Source organism: Stegostoma tigrinum, chromosome 9 (genome assembly GCF_030684315.1).
Source record: "Stegostoma tigrinum isolate sSteTig4 chromosome 9, sSteTig4.hap1, whole genome shotgun sequence".
In the NCBI taxonomy this organism is placed as follows: domain Eukaryota; kingdom Metazoa; phylum Chordata; class Chondrichthyes; order Orectolobiformes; family Stegostomatidae; genus Stegostoma; species Stegostoma tigrinum.
The window spans coordinates 90,258,570-90,280,002 of record NC_081362.1 but is presented as its reverse complement, the minus strand read 5'-3'; the positions used below and the strand labels follow the sequence as shown (position 1 = coordinate 90,280,002).

At 46.8% G+C, this 21,433-nt stretch overlaps 1 protein-coding gene across 2 annotated transcripts in view; it reads right to left on the bottom strand.

The window, feature by feature from the left end:
* Positions 1-21,433, bottom strand: part of LOC125455202 (epithelial cell-transforming sequence 2 oncogene-like) — a 75,220-nt gene that overhangs the window by 38,704 nt on the left and 15,083 nt on the right. For both annotated transcript variants that reach the window (XM_059648829.1, XM_059648830.1), the window contains exons 6-12: positions 17,224-17,476; positions 12,889-13,055; positions 12,665-12,792; positions 9,267-9,390; positions 7,221-7,389; positions 6,305-6,433; positions 3,251-3,343 (exon numbers count right to left, since the gene is read on the bottom strand). In XM_059648829.1, coding sequence (XP_059504812.1) covers positions 3,251-3,343; positions 6,305-6,433; positions 7,221-7,389; positions 9,267-9,390; positions 12,665-12,792; positions 12,889-13,055; positions 17,224-17,476 — 1,063 coding nt within the window. The remainder of the gene's footprint in view (positions 1-3,250; positions 3,344-6,304; positions 6,434-7,220; positions 7,390-9,266; positions 9,391-12,664; positions 12,793-12,888; positions 13,056-17,223; positions 17,477-21,433) is intronic.

The window sequence follows — 21,433 nt, the reverse complement described above, 5'->3', positions numbered from 1 at the left end:
GGTGCACACCACCTCTTGCTCTTTAACAGCAACTTGGCTTAGAAATTCGACTCTCCTTTCATCCTCCACTAATTCCCTCTTTTTGGTGAATACCAACACAAAGTATTCATTTAGGACCTCATTTACCTGTCTGGTCCACACATTGATTCACTCCTTTGTCCTTGAGTGGACTAACCCTTTCTCTGGCTACCTTCTTGCTTTTTTGTATATGTAAAAAGCCTTGGGGTTCGCCTTAATCCTGTTTATTAACAACTTTTCATGTTCCCTTTTAGCCCTTTTAATTCCTTGTTTAAGCTCTTTCCTACTTTCCTTACATTCATCAAGGGCTTTGTCAGTTCCCATTCTTCTAGACTTAACGTTTGCTTCTTTTGTCTTTCTAAATATGACTGTAATATCCCTGGTCATCCAAGGTTCATGTAACTTGCCATTCCTATCCTTCATTCTACACGTCGCTCCTGAACTCTTATTAACTTCCGTTTGAAAGACTCCCCACATGTCCGATGTGGATTTACCCTCAAACAGCAGCCTCCAGTCAAAGTTCTCCAGCTCTTGCCTAATATTTTTGTGGTTTATCTTCCTGCAATTTAACACCTTCACTCAAGGACGGCTGTTATCCCCATCCATAAGTATCTTAAAACTCATGGTACTACAATCATTACTCCTGAAATGCTTCTCCACGGAAATTTCACTCACCTGGCTGCGCTCGTTTCCCAAAACCAGATCCATTTCTGAACAAGGGTCCAGACCCGAAACGTCAGCTTTCCCGCTCCTCTAATGCTGCTGTGTTTATCCAGCTCTCCACCTTGTTATTTCAGACTCCAGCATTGACAGTTCCTACTATCTCCTAGTGTAACCACTTCCCTGGTTAGACTGTTTACATATTGTATCACGAATCCCTCTTGAATTGTCCTTACAAATTCTGCCCCATCCAAGCCCCCGAGCGCATAGTGAGGCCCGGACAATACAGGGGATATTAAAATCACCCACCATAGCAACCCTGCTACTTTTACATCTTTCCAAAATCTGTCTACCTATTCTCTCATCTATCTCTCGCTGGCTGTTGGGAGGCTGTAGTATACCCCTCGCTTTGTGACTTCACCCTTCCTATTCCTGTGTTCTATCCATTTTACCCATTTCAGACGGAGTATTTTGGCTGTTCAAAAGTGATTCACCAAGCTGATTCCTGGGGCGATGAGGTTGACTTATCAAGAACAGCTAAACAGCTCAGGCCTTTATTCATTACAGTTTAGAAGCAAGAGGGGTGATCTTACTGAAACATGCGAGATTCTGAGGGCTTTTGAAAGGGTAGACAAGGAGAAAATGTTCCAACTAGTGGGGAAATCTCAACTAGGGGATGTAGTTACAGAATAAGTGGACATTCATTCAAAACTGAGAGGTAAAGGAATTTCTTCTCCCCAAAGTAAGTGAATGTCTAGAATTCTCTGCTGCAGAGGGTTGTGGATGCTAGATCACTGAAAGTATTTAAAGTGGAGGTAGATAGTTTTTTAAAATATTAGGGTGTTGAGGGTTATGTGAAATTGGCATGAAAGAGAAGTTACGGCATGGTGCAGATTTGCCATGTTCTTACTGAATAGTAGGCAGGTGTTATGGGCTGAATGGCCTACTCCTGCTCCTATTTCTTGTGTTCTTAAAGGTAGATACCATTGAACATCCAGTATACATGAACATGAGGAGTTGTTTTCGCTTGTTTTGATTATGATAATCACCTGTTGGTGGTGAGTAGTTCACATCCACCTCCCTCCAACTGAGGGGAATGTTGATGCAGTGGATTCCTTGCCATTTTCCCACCTGGCAACTTCCTGAACGTGGGCATTGAGGCTGGCGGTCAGGTGGTCAAGCTTGTGCTGCCACCATCGCAGGGTTTATGACAGTGACTTGGCCTAAAATGCAGAGACATGATGACTGGATGATTACATCCAGTGTGTTGCATGGGAACAGGAGTAGGCCATTCAGCCCGCCAAGCCTCTCATTATGATCATGGCTGCTCTGTGGCCTTCTCTATATACCTGCCTTTGGCCCATATCCCTTGATAACCTTTGCTAAGCAAATATTTATCTTAAATTAACCACTGATCCAGCATCCACTGCCACTTATGGAACACAGTTCCAAACCTCTACCAGCCTTTGCGTGTCGAAGTGCTTCTAAACATCTTTCCTGAACGGTCTGCCCCTAATTCTCAGATATGCCCCTTGTTCTAGAATCTCCAATCAGTGGAAATACTTTAACTATGTGGCCTTTTCTTGTTAATGTCTTGAAGACTTCAAATAGATCACCTCTTAACCTTTTAAATTCTGGAGGAAACAGGCTGGATTTGTATAATCTCTCTTCATAGCTCAACCCCTGAAATCCAGGTGTCATTCTTGCAGACCTACATTGTATTCCCTCCAAGGCCACTATCTCCATCGTAAGATGTGAGGCCCAGATCTGCTCACAGTGCTCCTAGTGGGGTCTAACGAGGGCTTTATGTAACTGCAACATAACATCTGCATCCTTATTCACCAGCCCTCCAGGTATAAACGGTAGCATTCTATTAGTTTTCTTGATTATTTCCTGTCAGGTATAGAACAAAGAACAAAGAAACCTACAGCAGAGGAACAGGCCCTTCGGCCCTCCAAGCCTGCGCCGATCAAGATCCTCTGTCTAACCTCTCATTTATTTTCTAACAGTCTGTGTCCATTTGCTCCCTGCCCATCCATGTACCTCTCCAAAATTATCTTAAAAGACGCTAACGTGTCTGTGTCTACCACCTCCGCTGGCAACGCGTTCAAGGCACCCACCACCCTCTGTGTAAAGAACTTTCCACGCATATCTCCCTTAAACCTTCCTCCTCTCACTTTTAAAAGAGTATAGAGAGGTGGAACTCAAAGCTGCTCCTGGTTATGCCACAGACCAGGTTGTTTGGGGAAGGCGGATATGTCTGAGGGTGGGTATGTGGGTTTGGGGAAACAGTGCAGGGAGGATAGCAGGAAAGAGGGAGAGAGAGCAGGGCTGGGAAGAATGATGGGGTAAGTGATAGACAGCAGCACAGAGTGAAACCCACTGAATTCAATACACAGTGCAAGTGTGATAACAGCAAAGTGCAGCATGGAATGAACCCCATTGAATTTGGTACATTGTCATTAACACACACACACACAAACAGTTGAACAGCCTATTGGGGCTGAGATACTGCACTTTGGGAATTAAATGCAACAAGGCAAGAGCATGGCAAGAGTCCTGAGATACTTACTGTGCTGGTATGATCCTGTTGCTATCCCAGTTGGTGAGCTGTGACACACAGCAGTCAGTGTTGACAGCTGGCAAAGGAGCTCCAATCCTGACTCTGGCCACACACAGAGAGATGGGTTAAACTCAGAAGTAAATTGCCCAGAACTTTTAAAAGCAGAAATGCCACTCAGCCCAAAAAACCTCTCCCTCACCCATTCTCAAGTAGATGCAAATCCCTTCAGGTTTGTTCCAGAGTGAATGCTCCTGGGACAGGGACAACAAGGGTCTCAAAATCCAAAGCAGAGTTCCTCTACTCATTTTAATTAATACGGTGGCTCACTGGTTAGCACTGCTGCCACACAGTGCCAGGGCCTGGGTTTGATTCCAGTTGGTTGTCATGTGGAGTTTGCACATTCTCCCCGTGTCTGCATGGGTTTCCTCCGGGTGCTCCAGTTTCCTCCCACAGTGCAAAGATGTGCAGGTTAGGGTGGATTGGCCGTGCTAAATTGCCCCATAGTGCCTGGGGATGCTCAGGCTTGGTGGGTTAGCCATGGGAAATGTAGGGTTATGGGGATAGGGTGGGACGCTCTTCAGAGGGTAAGTGTGGGCTCAATGGGCCAAATGGCCTGCTTCCACATTGTAGGGATTCTATGATTCTATGACCAATCAAGCACAGTTGGAACAGTACAGAGTTTGAATAAAGGCCCCCTTTTGGCTCATCCAAGGCGTCCAAAATCAATTCAAAAGAAAAATAAAGCAGCCTGTTTCTGGACACAAAACCGAGAACAAACACAAACTTAAAAGAGATAATGGGAACTGCAGATGCTGGAGATTCCAAGATAATAAAATGTGAGGCTGGATGAACACAGCAGGCCAAGCAGCATCTCAGGAGCTCCTGAGATGCTGCTTGGCCTGCTGTGTTCATCCAGCCTCACATTTTATTATATTACAAACTTAAAAGAGTTGTACAAAAGTTATGCTGCTAAATCCCCATCATGTCCTGATGAAAACTCATCTTCCCTCCCTTCCTGACAATTTTGGCTCAGTGGGTGACACTTTCCCACAAAGTCATAGACGCTCTGACTTTACTTTTTTCAAGAGATGTGGGCATCACTGGCAAAGCTGGCATTTACTGCCCATCCCTAATAGCCCCTTGAGGAGACGATGAGCTGCAGATTAGGTGGCATCTGTAAGAGTTTCCACCTCCACAGCTTATCAGAGGTCAGAGAAGTGAATGCATTTCTGCGGGTCTGGAGTCACGTGTAGGCCAGACCAGGTAAAGTCTGCAGATTTCCCTCCCTAAAGGGAATGAGCAAACCCCAGTGGAGATTAGTGATAGATTCAGCGACCACAATGGGATTTGAACCTTTGCCCCAGAGTATTAGCCTGGATTACAAGTCCATTAGCATGACCATAAATGATAACGTCCTGAGGAGTTTTGTGGAACAGAGGGGCCTAGGAGTACGAGTACATAGCTTGTTGAAAGCAGCATCACTTGTGGACAGGACGGTGAAGAAGACATATATCATGCTGGCCTTCATCAGTCGAGGCATTGAGTATAAGAGTTGGGACGTTATGTTACAGTTGTATAAGTTGCTGGTGAGGCCACATTTGGAGTATTGTGTACCGTTTTGGTCACCCTGTTATAGAAATGACACAGTTAAACTGGAAAGTGTGCAAAGAAGATTTACGAAGATGTTACCAGGACTAGTAGCCCCAAGTTGTAGGGAGAGTTTGGACAGGACAGGACTTTATTCCTTGGAATGTAGGAGAATGACGGGTGACCCTACAGAAGTGTATAAAATAATGAGGGGCATAGATTGGATGAATGCATATAGACTTTTTCCCAGGGATGGGGAATTGAAAATAGAGGGCATAAGTTTAAAGTCAGAGGGGAAGGATTTAAGACAGACCTGAGGGGAAACTTCTTCACACAGATAGTGGTGCATGTATGGAATGGGCTGCCAGAGAAAGTGGTTGAGGTAGGTACAACAGCAACATTTAAAAAACATTTGGATAGGTGTACGGGTAGAAAGGGTTGAAAGGGATGCGGACTAAATGCGGGCAATTGGGAACTAGCTGAGTGGGGTCAATGGTCAGCATGGGCCAGTTTGGGCTGAACAGCCTGTGTCCTTGCTGTATTACTCTATGAATCTATGACTACTCTTACGGCCACAGTGCCACCATCTTCTCCAGGGTTGAAGCCACAATCCCAAGCCTTGACCGAAAGATTCAGGGTGATACTCCAATGCAGTACCATGAGAGCAATGAAATTTGGATGAGGCGTTAAACTGAGGCCCTGTCTACCCTCTCAGATGAATGGAGAAGATCCCATGGTGTTATTTCAAAGATCATGCTTGTTCCCTCTGCTGTCCTAGCCACTAATTATCCCCTACCAACATAACTGGAAAGGGCTGACCTGTTGTTATCTTATTGTTGCTTGTGGGAGCTTGCTGTGCACAAAATTTGCACTGCATTTCCTACATACATGCCCAAACAACTCCATTGGTTGTAAAGCCCTTTGGAAATTCCTGATGCTGTGGAAGGCAACATATAAATGCAAATTCTTCACTCGTTACGTAAGAGGACACAGATTGGAGAAGTCTACATCAGAGAGTGGCCAGAAAAATTGAGTCTTGAAGCTCAGGGAAAGTCAGTGCTGAAAGGGTGACATTGGCCGAAGGGGAGAAAACTGCCCACTTTCCGTTTGCATCCCTAGATATAAGTCAGCATAGTGTGTGGCTTAGAGGAGAACTTGCAAGGTCCCATGACAAGGGCAAGCAGATTCATGGGAATACCACTGGCATGGAAGGAGCAAGACTCCATCCAAGCCACTCACCTGTGGCCATGAGGGGACCATTAACATGGATCCCTGTCCAAAGTTGGATTCCAAACCCGGGAATAAGCCATCAATTTGCCTCTGACTAAGAAACAACTCACTCAGGGAGCGTGGACATCGTAAAGATAGCCTTTCACAACAATCTCCTGTCTAGTCCAGTGAGTACTGGCGCTGGCTGCATGAGGGAGAAACCGTTTTGCACCTTCATTCTTAAACTGTTGAAGATCAGACACAGACCTGAGGCAGCCAATGGCACAAAGATGTCGATACGGCCTCCCTCTTCCTGTGGCAATACGCAGCCACTCAGATTCTCCCAGAATCCCCTCACCTCGGCTTTTGGAAGATTTTTTGAACTGATTTTGCAACCTGGAGACACAGGGAGAAATGGGGAGGGATTGAGAATATCGCCTTCCATCAGTGACGTTACTGTGGCGCATCTGGGATCCTGGAGGGCCAACAGGACTCAAGCCCACCCTCCTTGTCAAAATAACTCCTGGCAGAGAGGTGACCAGGTCTATGGTCACCCAACAGAGCCCACTGCCAGCCTTGAAAGGCCCCAAGTGAACATGTGGCTCATGGAGACTACCCAAGCTGGTCAGTGCCCATTTTAAGAGGTACGCATGAGAATATAAGAAATTAGAGTGGGAATAGGCCATTCAGCCCATCCATTTACCGGGATCGTGGCTGATCTGACTGTGGCCTTAACTCTTGTCTCTTATTAACACACTCATATCACCCTCAACTATACCTTGTCAAACTAAAACCTCCAGAACGCAATTCCAAAGATTAACACAGTTGGCTAAAAGAAATCATCTTCTTAAATGGGAATTCCCTTGTTTTTAAACTGTGACCTCCATTGCAGACGCCCCATGAGAGGAAATTCAGTATCTCCCCTGGTCAGAATCCCTCAGAACTTTACATGTGGACACAGATTATCACTCATTTTTCTAAACTCTATTGAGGTTTGGCCCAATCTATTCAACCTACCCTCATAAGTCAACTCTTTTATCCCAGGGATCAGGCTATAGAGCATTTTCTGACCTGTCCACAAAGCAAGTGTATCCGTCTCTAACCTTGTGTTTTGCATTGACCATACTGTCCTGATTGATCGCCTCTTCAGTCATTAGTATCTGATCATCAGGGTTCTACTTACCTCGTACCAAGTCGATCTCAGTCGAGTCCCCCTCAGCAACGATCCCAATGCTCCTGGCTCTTCGGCCCCTCAGCATCTTTTCCAAACGGTACATGAGGCTGTCCAGTGTCGTCCCAAAGTGCTCATATATCATGGGCACCACGCCAATCTTCACACAGTCCACAACCATCTGCCAATGGGAACAAGCCTCAAATATGAGAATAGCACCCTCTACGCCCTTCTTTACAAACTGCATCACAAGTCTCTTCACATCGGTGAGACCGGGTGGGCTTGGGGTTGGGGTAATATTGAGTGTGTTCAAACACCATCCCCCATTTTTAATAATGAGACCTCCATCTTTCTAAGCCTGAAGATCATAGGTGCAAGCCTCCATCCAGGGACTGAAACTGTGAGACTCTGAGCTGAGAGAGGTGTTGCTTTCAGTGGAATCGAGGCACTACCTCCCCTCTCAGGTGAATTTGAAGCTGAATGTCCCAATCAGAATATTGCATCCAGTTCTGGTCCTACATTTCAGGAGAGGCTGAGCAGGCCTATGAGATAGCACAGAGGAGATTGACACAGAATGGTTCCAGGAATAAAAACCAAAAGACCTGCGGATGCTGTAAATCAGGAACAAAAGCAAAGTTGCTGGAGAAGCTCAGCAGGTCTGGCAGCAGTTCTGAGGAAGGGTCACTGGACCTGAAACATTAACTCTGTTTTTTCCCTTCACAAATGTTGCCAGACCTGCTGAACTTTTCCAGCTAGTTTGTGTATGGTTCCAGGAATGAGGGCAGTAGTTCCAACAATGAGGGGCTTTAGCAATAGTTTGGGTTTGGAGAAGCTGGAGCTGTTCTCCTTAGAATGAAGGAAAATGAGAGAAGCTTTGACCAAGGGGTGAGATAAGGTTAAAAAGGAGCATTGCTCCTGTTAGCTGATGGTACTAGGATTAGGCCCATGGGCGTCAGATTTTGCATAAGACATGCAGAGGGGAAGGTGGGCATGAAATGTTTTACACAGTGATCTCTTAATAACTTGGCAGACGCTGCCTGTGAGAAGTCACATGACACCAGATTATAGTCCAACAGATACATTTGAAATCCGAAGATTTTGAAGCGCTGTTCCTTTGTCAGATGAAGTGGAGGGAAGCGCACAGGCACAGAATTTATAGTCAGAGAGATCAGTGCAAAATAATTCTAGATAATTAAGAGGGTCAAAAGATAGCACAAATGGTGAGAATGGAGTGTTGACAGGCTAAATAACAAGCCTTTGCAGGTCATCACAAGTGTCAGTCGGTATGAGTAAGAGTTTGCATTCCTGTGCACTTCCCTCCACTTCACCTGACGAAGGAGCAGCGCTTCAAAAGCCTGTGATTCTAAATAAACCCTGTGATTTTAAATAAACTATAACCTGGAGTTATATGATTCTGATTTTGTCCACCCCAGTCCAACACTGGCACCTCCACATGAGGGGGAGGGGAAGTGGAGATGGTCAATGATTTCCAAAAGAAATCAGATTGATACTTGCAGGAAATAAAATGGATAGACTGGACAATAGAACTGACTACAAAGAGCCAGCACAGACTCAATGGGCTGAATGACCTCCTCCTGCATTTTTCTAACCGATCCTCTGAGAGTAGGCAAGCTCTCCCCAGAGTCTTACCCAATATCTATTGTTTAAATGCTGTTGCTCTTTGTGAGGGCCAGCTGTGCACAAATTGGTCTTCAGCAATTCTGCATTGGAACAGTGACTATGTCTCAAAGGTATCTATCGTGGCTGTAATGTGCCTTTGGTTTGTCCACTGAGGTGGTGTGGAGGTGCTATATAAATGCATTGACAATACTTTTGTTTTCCTGATCTCTTATGCCTTCTGGATTGTCTGTGATCATGAGCCCACCCCCCCACAACACCCCATCCAGGCTGGGCGCTAACATCACACCTTAAGATGCCAATCAACACATCCTTAGATTTCCATTCAGAGCCTCCCGTCTCCTACTGTCATCCACCCCACCCTAACCCCCACATTCCCTCACTGCTCCCAGCTTGTCCCCACGTCAAGAAAACCCTTACCTCCCAGGCTGGAATCCTGGATGATATGAGGATGACCCGCAGTTGGTCAGAGCTGTTACTTGCTGGTTGTGCAGTTTCGGTGTGAGGCAGCACAGGGTAGCTCCCTCCTCCAGCCAGGCTTTTCCTGTCATTAACCAAGAAACAACCATTTTGGCAACAAGCTCCTGGGTGGCCTGCATGAGGAACGTGTCTATGTTCCGTACAACATGCTTAGAAGATTCACCAGAACGATACCAGCTCATTGCTCATGGGATGTTCTAGCCTGAGCTTGCCCAAACTGGAGGAGAAGCCTCCATGTAGCTGCCAGCCAGCTTGTCAGGCCCAGGTGGCAGCCAAGCAGAAGGACCATGTAAAAAACCCTCTGATTTCGCACACCACCTGCCCCCCACTGTGTCAGGCTGTGGGGATCCAGCATTGCACTGTTCATTACGCAACAAGAAGTCCAGAATACAACAAGAATAGCAGCAGCAGGCCATGTGGCCCATCAAATCTGCTCTATTATTCAATAGCATCATGGATGATCTGATAATCCCTGACTCCACTTTCCTGACTAATGACCCAACCACTACAACCCCCTATTGTTATGAATTCCACAAATTCACAACCCTCTGCGAGAAGAAATTCTTTCTTATCCCTGTCGTAAATGTGCAACACCTTGTTCTGAGGTTGTGCCCTTTGGGCCTAGACTCCTCTGCAAGGGGAAACAACTTCCTGTATCTACCCTTTCCAATTACGTGAGAAACTGTGTTTCTTACAAAATCCCTGAGAATGTGTTGCAATAGACCACCTTTCATTCTGTTAAACTCTAATGAGTTAAGGCCTAACTTACACAACTTTTCTTTTATTCATTCATGGATGAGGGCATCATTGGCTAGGGCAGCATTTATTGCCCATCCCTAATTGCCCAGATGGCAGTTCAGAATCAACCACATTGCGGTGGGTCTGGAGTCACATGTAGGCCAGACCAGGTAAGGATGGCAATTTCCTTCCCTAAAGAATATTACCTCTCGTCATGTGGCAGTCCATCCATGCTTGAGATCAGCTTGGTGAACATTCTCTGGACTGCCTCCAACTGCTGTACGAGTCACCTTTCCTAATATTCTATCTGTGGTCCTACTATTGTTTTAGTAAGACCTGTCTGTTCTTACATTTCATTCTCTTTGAAATAAAGGCCAACATTCCATTTGCTTTCTCTATTACTTCCAAACTTGGATATTTGCTTTTTATGATTCATGGACTAGGACCCCCAAATCCCTCCCTTTCATAGCTTTCTGCAGTCTATCTCCATTTAAATAATATTCTTCCTGCCAACGTGTACAACCTCACATTTCCCCATATTACAGTCCGTCAGCCTGCAAAACAGGAGTGTAAGAAAGTCATCCTCAGTCTTAAGAGACTCTATGAGGAAGACTGTGTCTATAATGGTCAAATGTTGAGGGGAGATTATACAGACTAGGAACAGAAATAGGCTGTTTAGTCCATCAAACCTGCCGCACCATTCAACACAATCATAGTTTGCTTTTTCTGATTTACATTAACGATCTGGAGCAATGGATCGGGACAAAGTGGAGGCCGAGGCCCCAAGTAGGGCCCTGATTTCTGAGGTAGCAATTATCCCAAGGATCTCTGGCTGAGTTAGAACAACTTGTACCCTCCACTAACAGGTAGGACCCCACTCACACATGATGCTCTTCATTCATGCAGGAACCTCCCTGCCCCTCATGATTTTCACTGGGGAGGGATTGCAACGATTTACAATTCCCAAAGTGTGGTCATGGTATGAGTATGATTGGGAAGCACTGATGTGGAACATGCTGTACAGGGCACATTATGAAGCTTGGCAGATGATACCCAACTTGGAAGCATTATGCACTGTGAGAACCTCAGAAAGACATAGACAAGTTGGTGGAGTGGGCAGATGGGTGACAGATAAACTGCAAGGTGATAACTCATTGAGTCATAGTTATAGAGATGTACAGCTTGGAAGCAGACCCTACAGTCCAACCTGTCCATGCTGACCAGCTGTCCTAAATTAATCTAGTCCCATTTATCAGCATTTGGCCCACCTCCCTCTAAATCCTTCCTATTCATATGCCCTCTTGATTCCTTTTAAATGTTGTAACTGTACCAGCCTCCATCTGACATCTCATTCCATACACACACCACCCACTGTGAAAAAGTTGTCCCTTAGGTCCCTCTTATATCTTTCCCCCCTCAGCTAAACCTATGCCCTCTAGTTTTGGACTCCCCTAACCCAGGGAAACGATCTTGGCTATTCACCCTATCCACAACCCCCACAATCTCCAGTAGGTCACCTCTCAGTCTCCGACGCTCCAGGGAAAATAGCCCCAGCCTATAGCACCTCTCCCTTTAGCTCAAAGTCTTGATAGAGAGAACACAGAGGTGATAAATAGATTAAAGAGCACTGTTCCAAACGGAGTTCAGGAGCACAGAGACATCGTGCACATGTACATTAGTTATTAAACGTGGCAGCTCAGATTGAGAAAACAATTAATAAACCATACAGTAGCCTAGGCTTTAATACAGGCAAAGAATATCAAAGCAGGGAGGTGATGGTGAAGATGTTGGATACACTGGTTGGACCTCAGCAGCAGGTACTGTGTCCAGTTCTTTAGGAAAGATCTGAAAGTATTGGAGCGAGGCAGGAACAGTTTATAAGATGGTTCCAAAGATGAGGAATTTCAGTTAGATTAATAGATTGGGAAGGTGGGTCTGTTCTCCCTGAACAGGAGAGGATTCAGGGGAGATTCGATCAAGGTGTTCAATATCACGAGGCATCTGGGCAGAGCAAATGAGGGACAAACTACTCCCCCTTGGGAAGGAGGGACCAGATTCCAAATAATTGATGAAGATGCAAAAGTAACAGCAATAGAATGGAATGCCTGAGAGTGTGGTGGAGATAGGTTAAATGAAGCTTTCAAAAAGGAACTGGATAAGGAGGGGAAAAACCCCACGGGACTCCAGGGAAAACAGTAAGGGTGTGGGGCTATCTGAGTTGCTGTAAAAAGGGCATGCAGACGACAGGCACAAATGTGAGCACACACTGACATGCATGGACACATGCAGACACAAACAGATTTACGGATATACGTGTGGGGTCATACATGGACACACATAAGCACACAGCCACACGTGGACACACACATGGGGACATAAGCACAAACACAAACATGGACAGACAGACAGGAGTCTGGGAGAACACAACAGGCCAGGCAGCATCTGGAAGGAAAGGAGCAGTCAACATTTTGGGTATTACCCTTCTTCAGGACAGACTGCATTCACAGCAATGCAGCGAGACTCTTGGGTGTGGCACGCCCCATTAGGCTCCACGCAGACACATCTGAGCCAGTCAGTCTCCTCCATGCTCCTTCACTGACCTGTTACACAACATTCGGAGTGATCCCAGCACCTGCCCCTTCTCCAGCGTCGCACTCCACAAACCTGGTGATCTGATCTCATCCCTCAGGAGTTGGGAAAGGCTCACATTCATCTGGAGGGTTTTATCCTGGAACAACATTAAACAGAGAGGAATGATGTCTGCGGGTTTAAATAACACCGCATGAGCAGACCGCGAATGTGTTGCTGCTGCACCATGCCATACCCTGTAGGAACTGTGTACTCCATCTTTAAAGCTCCTGGGTGTTACCATTAGCTGCAATAATGCGGCACTGAGGTGAGGATGCACCAGCTCTGTCTGGGATCTTCTATCGCGATGATGAGAATTCCATTTCCCACACAACCAAGGGGGTCGGGACCTCAGTAATTCCTCTAAAAGGCAGAGAATCGGTGAGCGATAAAGTGCTGTAATAGCGCCTACAACATGACACCTTTAATGCAGTAAAACACCCCAAAGGTGCTTCACAGAAGAGTCTATCAAACAGAAATTTAGCCAAGAGATAATGGGAACTGCAGATGCTGGAGATTCCAAGATAATAAAATGTGAGGCTGGATGAACACAGCAGGCCAAGCAGCATCTCAGGAGCACAAAAGCTGACGTTTCGGGCCTAGACCCTTCATCAGAGAGGGGGATGGGGGGAGGGAACTGGAATAAATAGGGAGAGAGGGGGAGGCGGACCGAAGATGGAGAGTAAAGAAGATAGGTGGAGAGGGTGTAGGTGGGGAGGTAGGGAGGGGATAGGTCAGTCCAGGGAAGACGGACAGGTCAAGGAGGTGGGATGAGGTTAGTAGGTAGCTGGGGGTGCGGCTGGGGGTGGGAGGAAGGGATGGGTGAGAGGAAGAACCGGTTAGGGAGGCAGAGACAGGTTGGACTGGTTTTGGGATGCAGTGGGTGGGGGGGAAGAGCTGTCACGGTCGGACATAGAGCAGTTTTTCCGCCGTCTTCGCCTGCATGCCTACTTCTTCAACCGGGAACCCAACCCTCCTTCCACTGACCCCTTCACCCGCTTCCAACACAAGTCCTCCTCCTGGACACCACCCCCAGGCCTCCTACCCTCCCTCGACCTCTTCATCTCCAACTGCCGTCGAGACATTAACCGCCTCAACCTCTCCACCCCTCTCACCCACTCCAACCTCTCCCCCGCAGAACGGGCAGCCCTCCGCTCCCTCCGCTCCAACCCCAACCTCACCATCAAACCCGCAGACAAGGGTGGCGCAGTGGTAGTATGGCGTACTGACCTCTACATCGCCGAGGCCAGACGCCAACTCTCCGACACCACCTCCTACCGCCTCCTCGATCATGACCCCACACCCGAGCACCAAACCATCATCTCCAACACCATTCATGACCTCATCACCTCAGGGGACCTCCCACCCACAGCCTCCAACCTCATTGTTCCCCAACCCCGCACGGCCCGTTTCTATCTCCTTCCCAAAATCCACAAACCTGCCTGCCCTGGTCGACCCATCGTCTCAGCCTGCTCCTGCCCCACCGAACTCATCTCCACCTATCTGGACTCCATTTTCTCCCCTTTGGTCCAGGAACTCCCCACCTATGTCCGTGACACCACCCACGCCCTCCACCTCCTCCAGGACTTCCAATTCCCTGGCCCCCAACACCTCATATTCACCATGGACGTCCAGTCCCTGTACACCTGCATTCCGCATGGAGATGGCCTCAAGGCCCTCCGCTTCTTCCTGTCCCGCAGGCCCGACCAGGCCCCCTCCACCGACACTCTCATCCGCCTAGCGGAACTCGTCCTCACACTCAACAACTTCTCTTTTGACTCCTCCCACTTCCTACAGACTAAGGGGGTGGCCATGGGCACCCGCATGGGCCCCAGCTATGCCTGCCTCTTTGTAGGTTACGTGGAACAGTCCATCTTCCGCACCTACACAGGCCCCAAACCCCACCTCTTCCTCCGGTACATTGATGACTGTATCGGCGCCGCCTCTTGCTCCCCAGAGGAGCTCGAACAGTTCATCCACTTCACCAACACCTTCCACCCCAACCTTCAGTTCACCTGGGCCATCTCCAGCACATCCCTCACCTTCCTGGACCTCTCAGTCTCCATCTCAGGCAACCAGCTTGTAACTGATGTCCATTACAAGCCCACCGACTCCCACAGCTACCTAGAATACACCTCCTCCCACCCACCCTCCTGCAAAAATTCCATCCCCTATTCCCAATTCCTCCGCCTCCGCCGCATCTGCTCCCACGATAAGACATTCCACTCCCGCACATCCCAGATGTCCAAGTTCTTTAAGGACCGCAACTTCCCCCCCACGGTGATTGAGAACGCCCTTGACCGCGTCTCCCGCATTTCCCGCGACACATCCCTCACACCCCGCCCCCGCCACAACCGCCCCAAGAGGATCCCCCTCGTTCTCACACACCACCCTACCAACCTCCGGATACAACGCATTATCCTCCGACACTTCCGCCATTTACAATCCGACCCCACCACCCAAGACATTTTTCCATCCCCACCCCTGTCTGCTTTCCGGAGAGACCACTCTCTCCGTGACTCCCTTGTTCGCTCCACACTGCCCTCCAACCCCACCACACCCGGCACCTTCCCCTGCAACCGCAGGAAATGCTACACTTGTCCCCACACCTCCTCCCTCACCCCCATCCCAGGCCCCAAGATGACATTCCACATTAAGCAGAGGTTCACCTGCACATCTGCCAATGTGGTATACTGCATCCACTGTACCCGGTGCGGCTTTCTCTACATTGGGGAAACCAAGCGGAGGCTTGGGGACCGCTTTGCAGAACACCTCCGCTCAGTTCGCAACAAACAACTGCACCTCCCAGTCGCAAACCATTTCCACTCCCCCTCCCATTCTCTTGATGACATGTCCATCATGGGCCTCCTGCACTGCCACAATGATGCCACCTGAAGGTTGCAGGAACAGCAACTCATATTCCGCCTGGGAACCCTGCAGCCATATGGTATCAATGTGGACTTCACCAGTTTCAAAATCTCCCCTTCCCCCACTGCATCCCTCAACCAGCCCAGTTCATCCCCTCCCCCCACTGCACCACACAACCAGCCCAGCTCTTCCCCCCCACCCACTGCATCCCAAAACCAGTCCAACCTGTCTCTGCCTCCCTAACCGGTTCTTCCTCTCACCCATCCCTTCCTCCCACCCCAAGCCGCACCCCCAGCTACCTACTAACCTCATCCCACCTCCTTGACCTGTCCGTCTTCCCTGGACTGACCTATCCCCTCCCTACCTCCCCACCTACACCCTCTCCACCTATCTTCTTTACTCTCCATCTTCGGTCCGCCTCCCCCTCTCTCCCTATTTATTCCAGTTCCCTCCCCCCATCCCCCTCTCTGATGAAGGGTCTAGGCCCGAAACGTCAGAAATTTAGCCAAGGTGTATTTGTAACACTTATAGTTTCATGGGATGCAGCTGCACTAGAAATTGTTGCTCAACCTTAACTGGCCTTTTAACTGAGCAATTTGCCAGGTCATTTCAGAAGGCAGTTAAGAATCAACCACATTGCTGTGGGTCTGGAGTCACATGTAGGCCAAACTGGGTAAGGATGGCAGATTTCCTTTCCTGAAAGGCATTAGTGAACCAGGTCGTGACAGTACTAGGGTCCCCATCACTGAGCCTGGCTTTTAATTAATTGAATTTAAATTCCAGCAGCTGCTTTGGTGGAAATTTTGGACGGGGAGGCGATGGCCTAGTGGTATTATCACTAGACTATTAATCCAGAGACCCAGATAGTGTCCTGGGGCCCTGGGTTCGAAATCTGCCATGAGCAGATGGTGGAATTTGAATCCAATAAAATATCTGGAATTAAGAATCTAACAATGACTGAGAATCCATTGTCGATAGTTGGAAAAACCCATCTGGTTCATGAATGCCCTGTAGGGAAGGAAACTGCCATCCTTACCTGGTCTGGCCTACATGTGACTCCAGACCCACAGCAATGTGGTTGAATCTTAACTGCCCTCTGGGCAATTAGGGATGGGCAATAAATGCTGCCTGGTCAGCGACACCCTTATCCTGTGAATGAATAAAGGGAAAAAAAGGGTGTGAATCAAGAATACCACTCTAAGGTCCTCTTGCACACATTCCCCTGCTCCTCAGGCCCTGTCAGAACCATCCCACCCAGGTCCCCTCATTCTCTTCCAGTGTGATAATGGACAATAGACAATAGATGCAGGAGTAGGCCATTTGGCCCTTCGAGCCAGCACCACCATTCATTATGATCATGGCTGATCATCCACAATCAGTATCCTGTTCCTGCCTTATCCCCATAACCCTTGATTCCACTATCTTTAAGAGCTCTATCCATATCTTTCTTGAAAGTATCCAGAGACTTGGCCTCCACTACCTTCTGGGGCAGAGCAGTCCATATATCCACCACTCTCTGGGCGAAGAAGTTTTTCCTCAATGATGTGCCCTGTCTTGTTCTCCCACAGTTGGTCACCCTTCACATTGCTGCAAATGGAGGGAACAGGAAAATCAGAGCTCCAACCGAGAGAAAGAAAGGATGAGACGGCTCAGTTGTACTCACTCTTCCTACCAGCCAGTCTGTCCCGAATTAACCTCCTCAGGAACTTTTCATTCCACTCATCCTCGCTGCTCTCCAACTTCTTCTTGGGTTCTTCCAGGATCCCATACATCTTGGCTGTCTCTGTTGGGGTGAGGTAGTCCAGGCTGCGAACACACACCACATAATGGCGTTTCCATGCCCCGTATTCATGATCAGGGGGTGTGTACGGCAGGAACCAGCCTTGTTTCACACATTTGGGCATCCATAGACAATCCTGGCAAAACACAACAAGAAGGCTCACGTTTTCCCTTGCAAGACCAACATGTGTTGTTCAACGAAGCAGAACATAGAAACATAGGAGATAGGAGCAGGGCGAGGCCATTCAATCCCTCAAGCCAGCTCCACAATTCAATATGATCATGGCTAATCATCGAGCTCAATAGTCTAATCCCACCCTCCTCCCATATCCTTTTATCCTTCTAGTTTTCATCAAGGGCTTCATCTACCTCCTTCTTGAAAACGTCATGTTTTGGGCTCAAACAACTTTCTGTGATAGTGAATTCCACAGGCTCACCACCCTCTGGGTGAAGACATTTCTCCTCGGCTCATTCCTAAAAGGTTTACCCCTTATCTTGTGACCTTCTCCACCATTGGGGAACATCTTTATTGCATTTAACTTGTCTAGTCCTGTTAGAGTTGTATAGGTTTCTAGGAGAGCTCCCTCAATTTTCTAAACTCCAGCGAGTAGGTACTTCATACAATCAGCAATCAAACTGAAATTTGAGCCACAAGCCACATTTAAAATTTTTTTTCTCATGGAATTTGCAAGGGCACCATTTCTTGTCCTTCCCTAACTGTTTTGGAGTGAGTGGCTTGCCGGGCCATTCCAGAGTCAGTTGCATTGCATTGGTCTGGAGTCACATGTAGGCTAGGTCAGGGATGGCAGATTTCCTTCCCTAAAGGACATTAGTGAACTGGATGGACTCCTATGACAATTGGTGGTAGTTTTATGGTCATCATCACCAAAACTGACCCTGAATTTCGGATATGTAAAGTGATTTCAATAGTCAGTTGTTAGTCCAGATCGTGAATATTGCTGACAAAAAACACACTTTGTTGAAGGTTTTCATTTTGCATTCATCAGGACAATTCACAAGAATACAAAATCAAAGGGAGAAAACATTTATTCCATGCAAGAGTAGACTGCTGATTGGATGGCAATGTGGACTGTGATTAGTCAGGGTGCAACATGGAGAATGTACCAATTAATGATGACTGGCTTTTTAACTACGAGGCTTTGATTACATATCAAAATTAGCATTTTTATATCCTGGCAGTTAACTGTCAATTCTCATTAACTGCTACATTCTCCATGGCACTGTCTTTACAATCAGAGTGCACTTGCCAAACAATCAGTACTCTTTTCTCATACAGTATTAATGCTGGTTTTCTCCCTAAAATTGTTCCTAATGAGTACAGGATGAAAAGATTCAGCAAAGTGTGTTCCTCTTTCAGCAACTGAATTTTAATTGCATGTGGTGTTTTAGTGATATTTGAACCAACGTCCCCTGAGCATTAACCCACAACTGTGAACAACTAGTCCAGTGATATTATATCCATGCCACCACCTCAACACAATCATGATTATCATCATTCATTGATACAGTAAATCCATATGAAGACTCAGTGATTCGCTCATTACTGGTGGAAGGAACCAGGTCACTGGCAGTTTGAAAGAATGGGAAATCCCTTCCAGACACATAATCTTTCAGCACATCTTCTCCCACGAGGAATACTGGCTTGTGAAATTGTCTCCAGCAGGAAAGATGCCTGACAGAGTCACTGAACTGCCTCCTTCGGAGCTTAGGAAACATAGAAACTGGGGCTGGGAGTAGATATTCAGCCCTTTGAGCCTGCTCTGCCATTCAATACAATCATTACCGATCATCAAGCTCAAAGCCATCATTTCTACTTTCTCTCCTTACCCCTCGATATTTTTAAAACCTAATGTTTTCAATCTTTTTCTTGAATATATTCATTAACCTGGCCTCCACTGCCATCTATGGTAGAGAATTCCACAGGTTCACTCCCCTTTCAGTAAAGAAATCTTTTCCTTGTCTCAGTCCTAAATGGTTTAGCCTATATCCTAAGATTGTATCTCTGGTTCTGGATTCCACAACCAGGGAAAACCCCTCCCCATATCTAGTCTGTCCAACACTTCTTAGAATTCTATGTATTTATATCAGATCCCCTCTAACACTCCAAACGCTTGAACACAAACCCAGTCGAACTAATCTCTTATCATATAACAGCTCTGCCATCCCCAGTATCAGCTTAGTAAAAATCCTCTGCACTCCCTCTCTGGGAAGTATATCCTTTCTTCGACAGGAAAAACCCAACCTGCACACAATACCCCTGATGTAGTCTCACCAAGGTCCTGTACAACTTCTACTTCTTAATAAAAACCGAAGGAACTGCGGATGTTGTAAATCAGGAACAAAAGCAGAAATTGCTGGAAAAGCTCAGCAGGTCAGACAGCATCTGTGAAGGAAAAAAATGGTTAACATTTCGGGTCCGGTGACTGAGGAAGGATCACCCGGCCCGAAACGTTAACTCTGTTTTTTCCTTCACAGATGCTGCCAGATCTGCTGAGCTTTTCCAGCAACTTTGTTTTTATCCTTACTTCTGAACTTACATCCTCTTGCAATAACGGCCAATATACCATTTGGCACCCTCTATTCTTGCTGCCCCTGCTTGTTTACATTGATTGGCTGGTGTACAAGGACACCATTGCCATGAGGATAAATGTGAAGTTATGCCATAGTCATAGTCATAGTGTCATACAGCATGGAAACTGACTCTTCAGAACAATCAGTTAATGTCGACTAAGTTAATCTAATCTCATTTGCCAGCTTTTGGGCCCATATCCCTCTAAACCCTTCCTATTCGTGTATCCATTCAGGTACATTTTAAATATTATAATTGTACCAGCCTCTACCACCTCCTCTGGCAGCTTATTCCATGCACCACCCTCTTGATAAAAGCATTGTCCCTTAGGTCCCTTTTATATCTTTACCCTGCCACCATAAACCTATGCTTTCTGGTTTTGGACTCTCCGACCCTGAAACAAAAGACCTTTGCTATTCACCCTATCCACGCTACCTCATGATTTTATAAACCTCTATAAGGTCTCCCCTCAGTCTCTGACATTCCAGGGAAAATAGCCCCAGCCTATTCAGCCTCTGCTTATAGTTCAAAACCTCCAACCCTGGCAACATCCTTGTAAATGTTTTCTGTACCCTCTGAAGTTTAACAACATCTTTCCTATAGCAGGGAGACCAGACTGAATGAAGTATTCTGAACCAATGGCCTGTACAACTGTAGCATGACATCCCAACTCCCATGTTTTTACCTACTCACTCTTTCAACTTGTCTAGATCACCCTCCAAACGTCTTCGTCATATTTTAAGCTTTTATTGGAATTCGTCACAAGTTGCTGAGGTCACATTCATGCAGAAAACAAGTGATACTTTAAAGCAAATTGGATGAAACTATCACTCCTGGCTCTGGTAAGTCAATCCATTACACATGATGGCCTTTGCATTATTGTCTTCATAGGGTGGGAAAAAGAACAAGGAGCAGAGTGAGTGAGGTTAGGCAGGCAAGGGAGAATGGAGGAGGGAGAAAAATGAGAGAGAGCTTTGATCAGAGAGGGAGAGTGTGGGAAACAAAGTGGCAAGGAAGGGAGAGTGGGTGAAAGGGAGTGAAAGAGGAAGAAGTTAAAAATAACAGCAGTAAAGAAAGACAGTTAAAGACTGGAGGGTGTGATTGTAAGAATGTGGCATTGAAATGTGTGAAACTGATCAGACTGCAGGGGAGCAGAGCTGAAATGAAAATGTGAAAAGTGTGAAAGTGAAAAACAAAGATTTGACAGAGAGGGAAAGTGTTTAACAATTAGAAAAAAGAGACTGAGGTTATTAGATGGATAGATTGTGCGTGACAGCCTGAGAGAATATACAAGGGTAGAACAAGCGACAGTGAGATACAAAGTGTGTTACATCCTATCGATGATATTTCAAGGATCAGAATGCGTTTGGGGCTCTACGATACACCAATGCTTCCCAAACTGTTTCCCACTACGGCTCCAACTCAAAGCTGGAAAACTGTGGTGACTCCTCATGATGTGGAGGTGCCGGTGTTGGACTGGGGTGGGCCACGTCAAAAATCACAT